The 16,890-nt window shown below is 36.4% G+C and overlaps 1 protein-coding gene across 1 annotated transcript; it reads right to left on the bottom strand.

The window, feature by feature from the left end:
- Window positions 1-1,219: 1,219 nt before the first annotated feature.
- On the bottom strand, window positions 1,220-16,622 carry LOC104108081 (developmentally-regulated G-protein 3). The gene is made up of 10 exons (XM_009617062.4): window positions 16,459-16,622; window positions 12,187-12,240; window positions 10,489-10,662; window positions 8,159-8,230; window positions 5,625-5,684; window positions 4,553-4,662; window positions 4,155-4,454; window positions 2,794-2,985; window positions 1,744-1,795; window positions 1,220-1,630 (listed from the first exon to the last, which is right to left on the bottom strand). The coding sequence occupies exons 1-10, from the start codon at window positions 16,498-16,500 to the stop codon at window positions 1,580-1,582; spliced, it is 1,107 nt and encodes a 368-aa protein (XP_009615357.1). The 5' UTR covers window positions 16,501-16,622; the 3' UTR covers window positions 1,220-1,579.
- Between the last annotated feature and the right edge of the window lie 268 nt (window positions 16,623-16,890).

The raw sequence follows: 16,890 nt of genomic DNA, 5'->3' as shown, positions 1-16,890 counted from the left end.
TAGTTCTTTTTATGACCGAGTAATCTCACGGATCAGTGACACATGGTTCAAAATTCGGTGAATAAATGCGCCCGTACCTCTAGCATTCTTCACTTAAATACAGAATAATACACGGGATTTAAATCCGCGATGCGTACCTAATTTTGAGAAATGATGCAATAATCGATGAGTGACTGGTTTTTAAAGCTAGACCCTTAAAAATAACAAAGTTAACCTTCATAAAGTGAAGGTCATATATTGAAGGGAATCTTACGGAAAAGGTCCAAATAAGTCCTAACTTACCAACCTTTAGCCATTAATTATATAGTTACCAAAACTAGCCAAGCACATACAAAAATTGAAAACTCAAATGAATAAGGATTCTTTCTTTCCAAGAATCACAAACAAATATACCCTTCCATATTTTTTCACAAATATATCCTTCCAAGAATCAACAACATTAGATGCAAGACGGAAAGAAAATTTCATGATAAGGTAGCAAACAACATAATGAAATACAATATATATATATAAAATTTCAAAAATCTAAGCAAAAAGAGACCTTCAATGAGTAAGGTTGAAATTCATTGAAAACATATAGATGAGTCTATATATAAAATTTGAGGAAGATTGGAGGTGAATTAGACTGATTTGATATCAAAATTCGTAGTTAAAATCGAGTTCAAAAAGATCTTCTGCAACACATGTATCACGCATGTATCTCACACACAGGTATACATATGATACAAATATGATACACAGTGTGATACACATATCATCTTTTTCCATGTTCATCTTCTACTTCGAATTTTCAATTCAAGCCACCTCAAAACTCTACCAAATCATCCCAAAACTGAGATTTAAACTCTTTAAGATATATCCAATCTATTCCACCAACACCCACTCAAAAGAAAGCAAAAACTTGATATTTTTTTACTACAAATAGCTAATTGGCTAATATTAATAATATTTTATGAATTGGCTAATTTTTTGTACTAACTTACTTATAGGCTGACATAACTGGTAATTTCCCTATATTAAATGGAAGTATTAGTGGGCAGGTTTGAAGTAATCTTGTAAATATTTACTTACCAGAATATTCTGAAATCTGACAAAAGTTTAATAGAGGTTGCATCAAACTAGATGGGAGCCAAACTAGAGATTTGGAAACTCCTACTCCTAGATTCTTTTTCCGACGCATGGAAAGCCCTGGTTTATGTAATGGAGATTTGAAGAAAGATTCAACATAAAATCATCAAAAACACTAAAAGTTCTCATGGAAAATTTTAGCTCCAGTTGGAGGCAACAGTGTATGAACAAACAAACTAAATTTTTGCAGTTTCAACTACCACTAACTGCTCCCTGGGGCAGGCTTTAGATGATACAGAGGACGATTAGCCAGCACATGTGCAGATTCACCATATAGCTTGTCCGTGACAACAGGCACAACAAGATTTACTTTGTTCAAACTAGATCTAACTACTGGAAAAAGGACAACTAAACCAAGGGATGCAATCTAGGACAAACCTCAACATGCGATGAAACCCTTTAGTGCTAGAGATCTGCATCAACTGCAGCATTCAAAGTACAAGTTCTACAATCACACCTTCTTGATGATTTGGACGACGTCTTCATCTTCTAGTTCATGTTCCTGGTACAGAACAAGTGTAAAGAACAGCATCCTAATTGCATAAAATCTAGGAAGGGACAAGCGACAAAGAAATCAGCGGATAAAATGTGATGCAAGCAGTTCAGAGTAATTACCCTGCCCACCCTCTGAGGTTTGTGTTTTGCACTTGAACCCCAAACCAGCGCACTGCAGCACCCAAGGCACATGATTGTTAAGAAGACAGAAAATATCACATCATACCAAACCTAAATGTTAAACATTGTATGACAAACTATATGAAATCAAATGATGCGAGTCAATGGAAAAAGGTCCTCAAAGACAGCATTATGACCATGCAAGTTATCATAATTGCCGAAGTTCAAATGGTGAATTACCAATGAGGGGCAATGATGATAAAAGCTTCGACCAAATGGACCAGGAGAGCACAGAAAAGCTATTTAAATCACAACAACAACTATGCTTCAATACGAAGCAAGTTGGCATCGGCAAAGGCTATTTTAAGACTCAAGACTGTAATTCTATCTGATTTGACCTTCATCAAATTATTTCGTTATCTGACTATAGACTTGAAGGAATAACAATTATGCTTCATCTGTCTTTTGACAGATAGAGTTCCTGTTTCTCACCATTAACAAAACCAAACACAAAAAAGAAGGGGAAAATGGAAATAAGTGTTTTACTGCCACAGATCCCACAAGCTCAATAAGCATTTGACTAGCAGCGGGCGTGATTTTTAGTATGGTGAAGGTTTGTATAATCCTAACAATTTATGATTTTTCCAGTAACTAGCTCAAGAAGCATTTGAATTTTTTGAAGAATGCTAGGGAAGCTGTCTGGAGTTTGCAGTATCCCGCTCCTTTGGAGTTTCAGTAATTAACCTCAAACCCCCACCGGCCCACCCCCTCCCCCCGCCACACCCCGTTCTCCCTTTCTTTGCCATATTTGGACCATAGGAGAGAAGGTCCTTATCGAAGTATGCACAATTGTCCCTTCACGCACTTCCTATGCCCTCCTCATGTCTCCCTTGGAAATCCCTTTTCCCTTACTTTGTAAAGTAGAATACCATACTTTAGAAAAAAATTGCCATACTTAAACTCATCTTCTTGACAACACATGTGAAGGGTACTTCTAACATCAAATGTAAGAAAACTGTAAAAGAAGAACTGTTGAAAGGAACAACATACTATTTGAATTGTTTAACCATATCCTTGTGGATTCTGTCGCAGAAGTCCTCCACTGTCCTTCTCTTTGATGATAGAATTACTGGGTCCTCATAGTCTGGATTCATTCCCTTCGGCTTGGTGTATATACGGGTTAGACTGAGATATTCCCAAATCTTCTCGAGCAAGCCATCAAGATTCCATTCCAAATGAGCACTGCAGGAAATCATAGAAAAAGCATTTTACGATAAGATTGATAGATTCTTAAGTGAAGAGAAGACAAGAACTTAAAATGATTCCAGCAACTTCATTTCTCAGAGAATAAGGCAATGAAAAAACACAACAGAGAACAAAAACAGAAGCATAGATGACTAAAGACATGCACTACAGAAGTACAGCAATTAACGAAATTTATCAGGCTTGAACTGAGTGTAACATGTCAAAATGTATGATAAGAGCTTATATGAGAGTCTTAGTTACATACAATATGGGTGTAGTCATTCTCTACTACAAAAAGTAAGTACTACTCTACTAGAAAAAACAAAAGGCATGCTCAGTTATTATTTTACTAAAGTTCAAAGATCTATGTATGTTGTGAATCTAGAAATATTATGAAATTATACTCCAATCCTTCTGAATTTCGATAGATGTGATGACAGGAAGTCAGAGTAACCTCACTGAAAAGTAAATATAACCCAAAAAAAGATGGTTGTGAACCACAAGCAGGAAATGCATAGAACATTCATATCCATCCATAACTTTTGTAAGAGGTCCTTAACCCTGAGCTCATGAAGTTCAAACGCCAAGCCTACGCCATGTGATGGAGCCAATCCAATCGTCCAAAAAGATCTAGCCAGCCAACACCTACTTGCCTCTTTACTGGACGGTGGCAGTTGAATCAATGTTTAGTAGAACAACTATTCAACTACACACATTACTTCAATAATGATTTTTCAATATCAGCTACTTGTTGTTGATATGATGTTTGCCAACCAAACGAAATCTAAGTCTGACCTTACTGGAAATATCAAAAGAAAAAAATTGACTTGAATAGGGTCAACTACAACGAGAAGAACAATGTGTCGCTCAAATGATGAATGGAAGGAATAAAGTGGCATACACAGTGCTAATCGAGATTTTACCAAGATTGCGGAGTCTGATGTATGTTCATCATCAAGAGTCAAGCTATATTAAAGAAGTGCATATTTCTTATACACTTTATCGAAGTATTAAGAAGTGAACATTTCTATTAGGCTTTCACCAATTTCATTCAATTTGTGTCACGGGTTCCTATATGTTGTTATCCATGAAGCTTTTATTTACCGAAATCTGTAAATGATAGATGAAAAGAAACAAACACAAAACTTTAAAAAATGGATAACTACCTGATCGGACAATAATGGGGAAGTTTATCCAGAATCTCTAGCTCTTCCATTGTGATTTGATCAATTTTGTTCACAACATAGATGCAAGGTGTGTATACTCTACTGCCTTCAATGACATCAATAAGGTCATCAGCAGTTGCATCATACCTAAGATGAACATCAGCATTATGTATTCTGTATTCACTGCATATGGCCTTTACGGTATCGAGGTCCAAATGAGTGTTGGTCACTGTTGATGTTAAATTGATCCCACCCTTCTCTTTCTTCCTGAATGTCAGATTAGGTGGTTCCTTGTTCAACCTAATAAAGGGAAGAGCACCAAGAATCGTGAATCAATAGGGGGGAAAAGGAAAAGCAGATTACATAAGGGGAACACAAACATTCCAACAGTCTATTACCTGATGCCAAATCCCTCAAGCTCTTTCTCGATGAGACGTTTGTGAGTAATTGGTTTTATTGCATCAAGAACAATAAGTATACAATTGCAAGTCCTTGCAGTACTGATAACCTGTATTTGTCATCAGTCACAAGATAAGTGATATTAAGCCCACCAACTACATCTTAATAAAACAAGAAATGAAGGTTGAAGACTCTCAAGGTATCATGTCATACATCAATAATCATGAGCACATGGCAATTCGTTTAGACCTATTTATAAAAGTAAAGAGGAATGGGGGACAGATATTTGAGGGAATGTGACTATTGTTGGCCGTGATTTGGTGCATTTAGTTGACATGCAACACCAGATCATCCCCTTTCTTAGTGTAGTTCTACAATAGTTATCATGTCTTCATTATAGCCAAAATATTCAGGTCCTTCCTTAGTATAGCTATTCATTGAAGGTACAGTTAGGAAGGGGAAATGACCAATGTAAATCTGGATGTAACTATGGCTTTATCAAGAAGTGGGTGTATTTTCTTTGAGAGGTGTGCTTTAGTGGTTCCATATACTTCATTCAACTTTTTATAATTTCATCCCATCTACTCCAAATTATTTGGCAATTTTTATTGGAGAAGAAGTTAAGAAAGAAATAATTTGATGCATAAGCTTAATATGTAAGAAGTACCAAAACTACCCTTTGATGTTTGTTTTTATATGCACTGGGGCCTACAACAACTCATGTCAATGGTAAATTAGGAATGTAAAAGTTAAATAGTTTCTAAATAATTAGATATAGCAAAGGTTACTCATTTTGCGACCCAAAAAAAAAGAAAAGAGTATTAAGCAAATGAGAATGGAGGGTGTATTCAATGTGGAGAAAATACACAGATATTCTCTGGTATCTTCTTGACTGATCTTCATCATGATTGGAGAGAATTCATTTCAGGTACCATTTTCTTAGGTTTTAAATGTATCTACTTGTTGTCTTGGATACAGAGTCCTTAAAAATTAAATCTCTGTTTTCTTATGAAAACATATATGGTGCTAAAGAAATAATGAGATAGCTAAGAAGCAAACGCAACACTTTACCTGCCTTCCTCTACCTTTTCCATCCTTGGCACCCTCAATAATTCCTGGGAGATCCAACAACTACCAAAAAAATCAGGAAAAGGGATGAGCAAGAGAGTTTTATATTAAGCAAAATTATAGAATCAAACATTATGATTTTTATTTTATAAGTAGAATTAACATTATGATGCTTGTGAGATGGATAATCCTATATGATGTGAACCACACACATTAAAGAAAAAGAAGAAATAAGGATATCAAGAGTAAAAGCTAAGTAGTCTTTCACACTGTTCACCATGTGCCCTTGTTTGCAATAAAGTTGATAAAAGAGTTTCATGAATTAGGAAAACTTAGTAATACTTCACTACCTGGCACCTGCAACTTTAGTTTTATTTACATTCTCCCAATTACAGGTATCTTTTGTGCGGACTAATGCTTATTTTTATTGCCTGCATGGTGAATAACACAACTTTGCCACCGGTCAGGAGCTCGCTCTTAACATGTACAATTAAAAGAAAAGATAAGGAGGGAAATGACGAATGGAAGTTAATGTTGGGTTAATTTTGGGGAAACGGACCAATTCAGCCTTGAGGAGCCCAATGCTATGAATAGATACCATTAATAAAAAGAAATCAAATTTATTAGAAGTTGGTACATAACACCACACAACTTAATCAGCACTTGACATCCAAAAATAAAGGGCAGCTCCATGCACTAAACATCTCGCGTTCATGCAGGGTCTGGGCAAGGCAGCGTACCCAAAATTTTCAATAAAAACTGGTTTTTTACACTGAAAGCCTTTTTGTCTCATTCATTCCACATCTACTTATCTTTGACCATTTTCCTTCTCGAGGAAAGAGCTTCCACATTAAGGCCAGGTTAACTCACTTGGCTCCAACAATGCTATACATTAAGGGGGTGTTTGGTTTACCTCACTAATAGAAATAATCTCAACATAAAATTCTGCTAAGTTAATATCATGTATGGTTGGTTGTACAAGAAAAAAATAAATGCCACGTAACTCTATAAAGTGGTTGGTTACTCTGCATTGTTTATACATGCACAAGTATGGGGTATGCACAACCTGCTCAGATACCACGATTATTAAAAAGATACATGCATAATTTATGCAAAAATCTGTATGTTATTTTATGTAGAATAGAATGTGGAATAAGAATACATGTATTAGCCATACACGGAGTATTCCCACAAATTGGGTTTAGGGAGGGCAGTGTGTACGCAACCTTACCCCTACCTGAAGCGGGTAGAGAGGTTGTTTCTCATAGGCCCTCAGCTCAAGGCACGCATAATCACAGCAGTAAGGAAAAACAATATAGTAGTGAAAAAAAGTCATGAAAAGAAGCAGATAGCAACAAAACCAATGCAGAAGCAACATCGGATAGTAACAGAAATCTAAGAATAAAACAAAATGAGAATAATCCTAAAACTACTGGTATGGAAAGGAAGTAGCTCTATACCCTACGAATCCTCTACCCTAATAATCTTCTATCCTAATTCTCGACCTCCACAACCTTCTGTCAAGGGTCATGTCCTCGGTAAGCTGAAGATGTACCATGTCCTGCCTAATCATATCTCCCCAATACTTCTTCGGCCTTCCTCTACCTCTCCTAAAAGTAACTAAGAATAACTAAAGTAATCAATCCCTATTTTATTATTCACCGTATAAAAAATAAATTTATCATAATCTCTCCATAACTAGCCCGTGAACAAATGACCAATAATACATTAAAGGCTCTTCCAGAAAAGGGAATTTTCGGCTTCATCAGTGCTTCATATTAATGGGGAAGAATGCTCTTGTAATAAGGCAAGCCACGAATAGAATTGCAAGCAGTGCAGGTTCTTCTAGGAAAAATTATACTGATACTCACCCTAGAGAGAATAGCAATAATTGCTTCTAGCTTATAAAAGGAAACACAATCACAACATTTAGCAAGTGATTCTAATATATAAGAGAAAACAATATACATATGAAATCACAACTCTTTATTCTTATACTTTTGGATAAGTGAAACCACATCTTATACCTAGTGTCAACATAATCATAATTTGAACATACTCTCCCTTAAAACTGAGAAAAAGTACACTTCAAGAGACCCACGATTTAGTGTTCACTCCTAAGTTAATCAGTTAATCAACAAGTTAGATAACTGCCTTCCATAGTTCAGAGTTCACTCCTCCTCTGATTATCTGGATTATATAATTGAAACTAAGACATTTACAGAAGCAACCAGTGGCTAATAAAACCTAGAAGCACATTGCAAGGAAGAAAATCCTCCATGAGAAAATCTCATTGCAGAGTAACTAGTACAAACTGTTTTCAAATTCTCCTTATTTATGATTACAAAAATCTACTTCCAAATATTTCTGGACACAAGTGAGCAAAAGTAGTATCAGTATCCAAATAGATCAATTCCTATTCTCATCAAAAAAGCAGTACTCCTTCAAGTTGACAGTTTTATTTGCACAAGTAGCAAACTATAGCTGATGCGTTCTTAAGTGCCAGGTTCTAAAAAAATCATGAAGGTTTATGATACCTGGATTTTAGCTCCTCGATACATGATGACACCAGGAATGCACGTTAAGGTGGTAAATTCATATGAAGCAACCTGTCAACCACAGAAGAGGGCTTGTTAAGAAAAGGCATAATGAAACCACCTTGCAACGTAAAGTTCCATCGTGTTTTTCCTAGAAGCGTCAAGCCAACAGAACAGGTTATATTTGCTTGGACAGCCGATTGTAGTAGCACAAATGACTCGTAATCAAAGGCTTCACTACTTAGAAAAGAGTTGATTTTGCTTTAAAGATACAGATCCGACTAATGATCAATAACTACCTATATATTTTCTTGCCACTACTTTTAAAGTTCATTTGGTGGTCCCCAAAAAGTTAGAGCAGAAAAACAATCAACTCGAGAAATAACTGATTTGCTTATTTCTTGACTTACGAGAATCAAAATCAAATGATGAAGCCTTTTCTCCCCTTGAAATGTTAATTTGTCTCTGATTAATGATCACAAGTTAAACCTTGTGATAAGAAATTAGATCTAACTTCCAAAATAGAGAACGTAGTAAAAAGTAAAAACTCTTGCCCCCTTCCATCCATAAAAGAGAGAGAAAGGAAAGAGAAACACAAAATAATAGATAAGGGAAAACGTTATGTAAGAACAAAGGAAAAGTTTCCAGAAAACAAACCTGAGCAACTTGTGCTACTATATTTTAAAGAGATTTCTAGCTAACACGGCGCATGTATTCAAATTGACTAAGTTAAGCATTCAAATTAATCAAGTTAGGCCCTGATTAGGAGACTGTTACATGTATTCAAATTGACTAAGTTAAGCATTCAAATTGATCAAGCTAGGTACCCTGATTAGGAGACTGTTACAAAACTATATTGCCACTTCACCTTCCCTATTCTGTGATAAACTCAAGAATAGACACATTAACTACCAAATCACTAAGCAAGCTATAGAATCACAATTTGACATTATAAGAGTAACTTCCATGTGTAAATTCGTCCAACTTATATTGAAACAAGTTCTATGTTTCGTGCATAGGTCCATCTTTTCAGACTCTAGTTCATGCTGATGCTACTACAGTACAGCGCATGGCAATGCTACTCAGCTACTGTAGTGAAGAAGATCCACATCTAGCAATTAGTTTATATTTGCAGGTAGGAAATTTATATGTCTTTCATGACTCAGAGTATCAGCACCACCTACTTTTAACAGTGTAACCTACCCACAAAGACTTCAAGCCGATTCTTTTCTGTTGAATGTTATCAGCCGCAAAAGCTAAGAAAAGAAGAATTCAAGAAAGCATCTTCATGCATCTATAGAGCTAAAGTGTTTAATTTGTTGCCCTCATGTTTCTCCTATTCTAGAAGATTTCTCACTTTTCCCTAATAAACTCATTATTAAATTTTTCAGTTATGCTCCTTGCTCAAAGACTACATTTCCCACACTTCATAGAAAAGACTAAATTTCCTAGAAGAATTATATATATGTTCCTTTTTTCCTCTTATTATTCATTCTGGAGTTCCAAAAATCATTTGTGAAGAATACAACAACTCCTTATTTGAAGGATAAACTTCATTTTGCATCATTGTACTGCTTTCTCATCAATATAAAGTTCGTTACTCATAGTAAATCTTTTTCCTTCCAAAACCATGTGAACTTTCAAACCACAAAAATTTGAAATTGTATCTGCCAATTCTTATCATCTTAAAGAGCATATGAGCCAGAGTATCATACTCATTTCCTCTAAGAGGGGGCTGAGTTCAGAAAAACTAAGTGTTTTTATATGGTAAACCTACCGATCAACTCCCCCCCCCCCCCCCCAAAAAAAACACACACACACCCCACGAGGCCAACCATGGCTTTTCTACATTTTCCCCTTGGTAAGTTGTATCTCCGACCTCATGGTTCGAGCTGGAACATAATTATTCCAAGAAAAAGCTGATCTTTCAACTGAAAAGGATTCCATACGCTATTTGACACTTCAAAAATTCAAACTTCTAAGAAGCTAATACAAGACCCTTTTTCATAATTACAATAACGACAAAATTTTACCTCTTATCGTACACTATTTCTTTATAAAGTAAATAATTATATTGATGATGGGGAAAACTTGTATACAAGCCGTATACTAAAAAAAGTAAAGAACCTACACTGCAATATGGTTCTGTACAAAGAAACCCAATCATCTATACATGTATGGACCTCCTGGGTGAACCAAAAAGAAACTAGAAACAAGAGACTGTTTTGCAGTTTTCTTATCTACACTTCTGTTAGTCAAAAGAGAATTCATGAACTAATAGAATCAAAGTACTAGATAACGAACTTAGATATCATTGGATGGTTACACACCTCAGAAAAAGTTCCAGTCAATTTGTTCAAGAGTGTCGACTTTCCAACTGAAGGAAAGCCCACTAAACCCACTCTTGCATCACCGCTTTTTGTAACATCAAAACCTTCTCCAGCTCCACCACCACCTTTTGATGTAGGTGTAAGAAGCTCCCTTCGAAGTTTTGCCAGTTTTGCCTAGCCATGCATTGCATTACAAAAGTATTAGGCCGTAGTATGAAAAACAAATCATACAATAAAATAACCATAGCAAGTAATTATAGTTTTTATGCATGTTAACATTTAATGAGTGTGCGAAAATATATACTTGTTTTTCCCATGTGTACTGCACATATCTCTAACCAAAACCTAATGCAGAAATTCTGATATTATACCAATTAGATTTTCGGAAAAGAAAAAATATCGAGTTTTGGAGTTAGAGATGTGTTATAATGCTGTCAAACCACATCAACAGTTATATACAACAAGATGTCCTATGCTAATCTGAGAAGCTCTTGAAGCTCCCTCGAAGGCTTGCCGGTTTTGCCTAACCATGTATTGCATCACAAGACTACCAGTTTGTAGTATGAAAAGCTCATTGTACTATAAAATAACCATAGCAAGTGAATTTAGTAAAATCTCTTTGTATTGATGGTAAATTTACCTATTTATTTTTTAGCATGTTGCTATTTCAGAGATGAATGAGTGCGAGAATACTCGTTTCATCCCACGTTACTGCATCTATGACTAACAAAAAACTAATATCAGAAATCTGATAATACACAAGTTGGAGTTCTGGAAAAGAAAAGAAACATCAAGTTTTGGAGTTAGAGATGTGTTATAATGATGTCAAACCACACCAACAGTTATACATAGGACAATTATACATGCTAATTCGAGCAGCTGTAAACAGAAAATGCCGCCGCTAGAAATGAAGTGAACAAGAAGAAGTATACAGGATTAAAACATAGTTCGATGACTTTCTATCACAGAAAGAGTAAATGGAAAAGTTGCTAATAAAGAGGAAAAGAATATTAGAACGTTCTTTCATAGTAAATGACATGAATTATGTAATTCAAGAAGATAAGATCTAAACTAGCGTTAATTTTACGCATTACCTAAATATCACCTTAAATGTTTTAAAGAACTCAAGACTGTTTGTAAAACAGATATTCTCAGATCAACCAGCATCTAAACTAGAGAAAACAACTAAAAGCATTGGAAGATTATATATGCACGGTATCTTGACAAACCTAGGGCAATTTTTTTTTTTTTTTGGTTGGGGGGGGGGGGGGTTGCAATTTTTAGGCACATAATATTTCAACCCGATCATTACATTTGGACAACAGAAAAACACTAGACACATATTTACTAGCATCAACCTATAATATGACATTTTAATAGAAAGCATGATAAGCAAAAGAATAAATTAATTTTGGGTAAGAAAATATTTTCCAGTTGTTGGTTATGTCTCGTGTATGGTTAAGAGTCTTGATTAAAAACCTGATTATGGAAGGGGGGGAAAAACAAAATCCAAATATAACTTTAGAGTGATGTAAGCTCATGACATGTCAACAAATCCAAGAATGTGAAAAATCATACTTCCCTTTGTCTACAATAATGAACATAAAACATAAGCAACCCAACTGCATATCAATGACCCGACAATAAATTTCGTGTAACCTCAGAAATTAACCAATCAAATATTTGTGACTGTGCTACCTTTAACAAACCGAGATGATGAGCAGTAGCTTTGTTCTTTTGGGTCTTAGCCATCTGCAAGCAAAGAGACAATTTCTCACTTTCTAGTCAACAGTAATATCTATTCGGCGTAAAGAAATAAAGGTGTCATATGGCCAAAGACATAATTGAGCGAATACAAACTGAACAAAGAAATATCTAGAATTTAATGAAAAGATGCAATCAACTTAGTTTACTCTGCTACTCTAATAGGTATGATTCAAATACACATAAGAAGAATCGAATAGATCTATTAATATGGATTTTTCCTCTTTGACTTTAGATGCATGAACATTGAAAGTTCCAGGTCTACACAGCACGTTCAAAGTCTTATTTTTTGATAATATTTTTTTTTGATAAGGTAAGTTATATTAATCAAAAGGAATAAAAAAAAACTCCCGTATACAAGAAGTATACCAAAAAGTAAGAGAATTTACATCAGAACATGATTCTCTACAAAAGACGCCCAATCTTCTACACAAGTAGGTGCTATATGGGTGCACCAAAAAGCGATCAAAGATAAAAGACTATTCTTAAGTTGTGAAATAGAAGACTCAATCCCCTCAAAAACTCTCCTATTTCTCTATCCCCCAAACTATCTACAGAAGAGCTAATGGGGCGAACTTCACACGCCTTTTGCTTGCTTCTTCTGCGAAAACCGGCTCAGCTATGTAACATATCCTTTACAGTGCTTGGCATCACCCATTGAACACCAAAAAGATATAAGATTGCCCTCCACAAACCCGAGGAAGCAGGGCAATGCAACAGAAGGTGATCAACTTCTTCCCCTGAGCTTTTACACATGTAGCACCAGCTAACAAGTGTAATTCCTCTCTTTCGCAAATTTTCAGCAGTCAAGATCATTCCCCTCACCGCTAGCCAGGCAAAGAAGCACACCTTCGTTGGCGCCTTAGGGATCCAGATCGAGGAGTATGGAAAAGTAGCCTCCTCTCTCACCAACATACTCTGGTAAAAGGACTTTACAGTGAACAAATCATCGCCACGCAACCCCCATCTCCAAGAATCACACGATGGATGGGGCCTTTCTTGCATGTATAGCAGTGCCAACAAATCTTGGAGCTCTGCAATCTCCCAATCTTGCATGTTCCTTCTAAAAGAGAGGTCCCATACCACCACCCCTTCATGCTCCTTGCGAATTTGTTGGACCATTAGTTCCTTCTGGTTTGAAACTCTGAAGACGTTGGGGAAAGAGACCCTTAGAGTATCCTCTCCACACCACCTGTGATTCCAAAAGCTGATTCTCATTCCATCTCCCGCCCTGTAAGTGATGTTGCCATTGAAGGCTTCCCAGTTCTTCATGATGTTCCTCCACATGCCACACCTGAACGGTGTTGTGATTGCCTTGGTCCTCCAACCCCCTCCCGTTGAATCGTACTTTTCTACTATGACCTCCCTCCATAGAGCATGCTCTTCTACCCCGAATCTCCACAGCCACTTCCCCAGCAAAGCTCTGTTGAATACCCTAAGATCTTTTACTCCAAGTCCACTCCACTTCTTTGGGGAAGTGACTGTCTCACAATTCACTAGATGAAACTTTCTAGTTCCATCCGCCGCATCCCAAAGAAAATTCCTTTGAAGGCGCTCCGGTTTATCTGTGATGCTCACTGGAGCTTGCAACAGGGACAAGTAATAGGTAGGATACTCGACAAAGTGCTATTGATAAGCACTTCCTTACCACCTTTTGACAAGTATCGTTTCTGCCAGCCTGCTAGTCTTTTTTCAACCCTTTCAATCACTGGATTCCAAACCGTAGTATCCTTATGCGAAGCGCCCAATGGTAAACCTAGGTAAGTGGTGGGAAGAGAGCACAACTTACATCTGAGGACATGAGACAAAGCATCAATGTTGGCAATTTCACCCACCGGGAAAATCTCGCACTTGCCGAGGCTGATTTTGAGTCATGATACTATCTGAAACCACTGCAGGATCTGCTTCAGGCAGGTCAACTGATCCATATCGGCATCACAGAAAACCAGGGTGTCATCCGCAAAAAGCAAATGAGAGACTCTTCGGGCACTGGGCACCCCGATCGGAGCTAAGAATCCTCTCAAGAAGCCTCCGTCCGCCGCACGATCCATCATTTTACTCAGAGCATCCATCACTAGGATGAATAACATGAGGATAGGGGGTCACCTTGCCTGAGGCCCCTGGAGCTGCCAAAGAAACCACACGGGCTACAATTAACTAGGACAGAGAATCTGACTGAGGAAATGCAGAACTTGATCCATCCCCTCCATCTTTCCCCAAACCCCATCCGCATCATAATGAAATCCAAGAACTCCCAATTAACACAGTCGAAAGCCTTCTCAAGGTCCAACTTGCACAGTAAGCCGGGTTCCCTATTTTTCCTTCTGGAGTCTACTAGTTCGTTTGCCACCAAAGCGGCGTCCAGGATCTGCCTACCTTCCATAATATATAACAATTAACCAAAGTTAATGGTGGATTTATTTTGTTTTCGATTTAGTTAGAATATAAGAGTGAAGATAAATGGATTTAAATCTACGGGTATGTTAGGATAGCTCCATTTCGAGTGGACTTAAAGGTCCAATACTTATTTCTCGGGTTTCAAAATTATTGGGTTTCACCGGGACACCGAAACTTGATTGTCCATCATTTGATGTCATTCACTATGTTGTATGCAACATAATAACCTACCAATTTCAAAAAGTATCTTGAGGCATGGACAAACGAAGCAAAAACTTGCACTAAGCCATATAAGTTTATCCAAACCTTGCTATTTAGTAAGTAATACTTATCAAATTAGGGACTCAGAATGAGACTTTTCATAACGGTAGTGTCTAGACCAGTTTGCGTGCACCTCGACTATTTCACCCGGTACCTGCTACCTCCTACCCGCCAGGGGCGGATCTACGTTGCTACAAGCGGTGTCATCCGACACCGCTTTGCTAAAATTTTCTACAAAATTATAGGTGATTGAAAAACAGAAACATCAATAGCCATTGAGATGACACTACTTTACAAACAAAGTGGTTCCAGTCTGGTGGTCGTGCGGGATCCTTGCAGCGAAGGAGGTCACAGGTTCCATTCCCGGCATAGGCGCTTATTCTTTATTTTATTTTTACATATAAAAACCTCAGAATGACACCAGGCCCAACCTGAGCAAAGGCCATAGTACGATTCAGAGAAAGAATATGAAACAGAATCTAAAGGAACTCTTTGTTTAAACTTTAAAGGGCTCTTAATATTATTATAGAAAAACATATATCGTTGGCTTATATATTCTATAACTTCTTACTTAGTTCTGACTTCCTATTCCAATTCTGCACTCTCCTTTACCAGCTCCAACCTTGGGCGGCTCATCACGTACGATTCTCCATTAGATTCTTTTTTCCCCTAAAGTAATTTAAGTATATTTTCTTGGGACTAGTGTTAATAATTTATGATTTGGAATCTTGGAATAAAGAATATCACAATTGAGATTTAAACATAGGATCTATAGCAACTTTTGAGCCCCTTTCCTACTTTACTAGAATTTTTCCTAATGTCAAGGGAATTCAATTGTTTACATATAACAAAAAAATATTTGTTTATATCCTAATTATGCAATATAATATTCTAACAAAGGGATTCAGTTGAACCCCTTTTCTCTACTCCACCGCTTTGTCTCATTGTAGTAATTTGTTTACTGGTTCAATTTTTAAATTATCGACACCACTTGTATAAAATCCTACGTACGCCCCTGCTACCAGCCGATACCGGGTAACTCTGACTACCTCAAATGGAGAAATCACCTAATTCTATTGAGATTTGAACCTAAGACCTCATAGTTCTCCTTGGAACCCAAAATGATATCTTTCCCATTCCATTGCCATTTATTTCTGAAATTCCATTATAGAAATCCAGTATATACTTGTCCTTTTGTTTAGGAAATATAAGCATTATCCTTTCCCGTTTAATTTTTCTCATTCTGTCTTTTCCATTTCTCGGTTAAATTTCATTTATTTTTTTATGCAAAAAGAATTAAGTTATTCATACAGCTATAAAAAAGCTTAGATACTCTACTCTGAAAATTAAATAATGCACAAAAAAATCAGCCTTTTTTAAATATCATAAAGCTCTATAACTAAAAATATTGATTTTTTAAAATAGTTAGCAGAAAATTGATACAGTAATAGCTAAAATTGAAATGATTAATTTCATTTAATCATCTGAGTAATATATTTTTTCGAATTTAAACGAAATAAAACAATAAATCGAGTCTTTTTTTTATACCTCATCTTCGATGTCTTTGATTTTCTGCATAACGGTCGCCATGGTTTGGTGGATTCGAACTCTCTGGAAAGTTTCGACGGAAGAAAGGGGCAGAGAGAAGAGGGACTAAAGTTTAAAGACAGCGCTGAGAATTTAGGAGTTTTCCCGAGTGTGTGCTTTTGAGGTTTAGTGACGGAGAAAATGACAAAAATGATCCTTACATTTGGTGTAGATTTAAAATGGTGTCTTAATATGCTTTTGAGTAGTTCTGGTCCCTTAAGTTTGTTAAAATGAACACTTTTGGTCTTCCTAAAAATTTCACTCCTTTCGATTGATGTGACAAAGTTTGACTTGGTATAAAAACTTATGATTTTAAAAGCTAAAAACTTGTGGTATAATAATATTTGTATGACAATAAAAGTATCATGATCTAAATTTTCACTTAATTATGAT

This window comes from Nicotiana tomentosiformis, chromosome 5, assembly GCF_000390325.3.
Source record: "Nicotiana tomentosiformis chromosome 5, ASM39032v3, whole genome shotgun sequence".
Taxonomy (NCBI): domain Eukaryota; kingdom Viridiplantae; phylum Streptophyta; class Magnoliopsida; order Solanales; family Solanaceae; genus Nicotiana; species Nicotiana tomentosiformis.
This window is presented reverse-complemented; position numbering and strand designations above follow the sequence as displayed.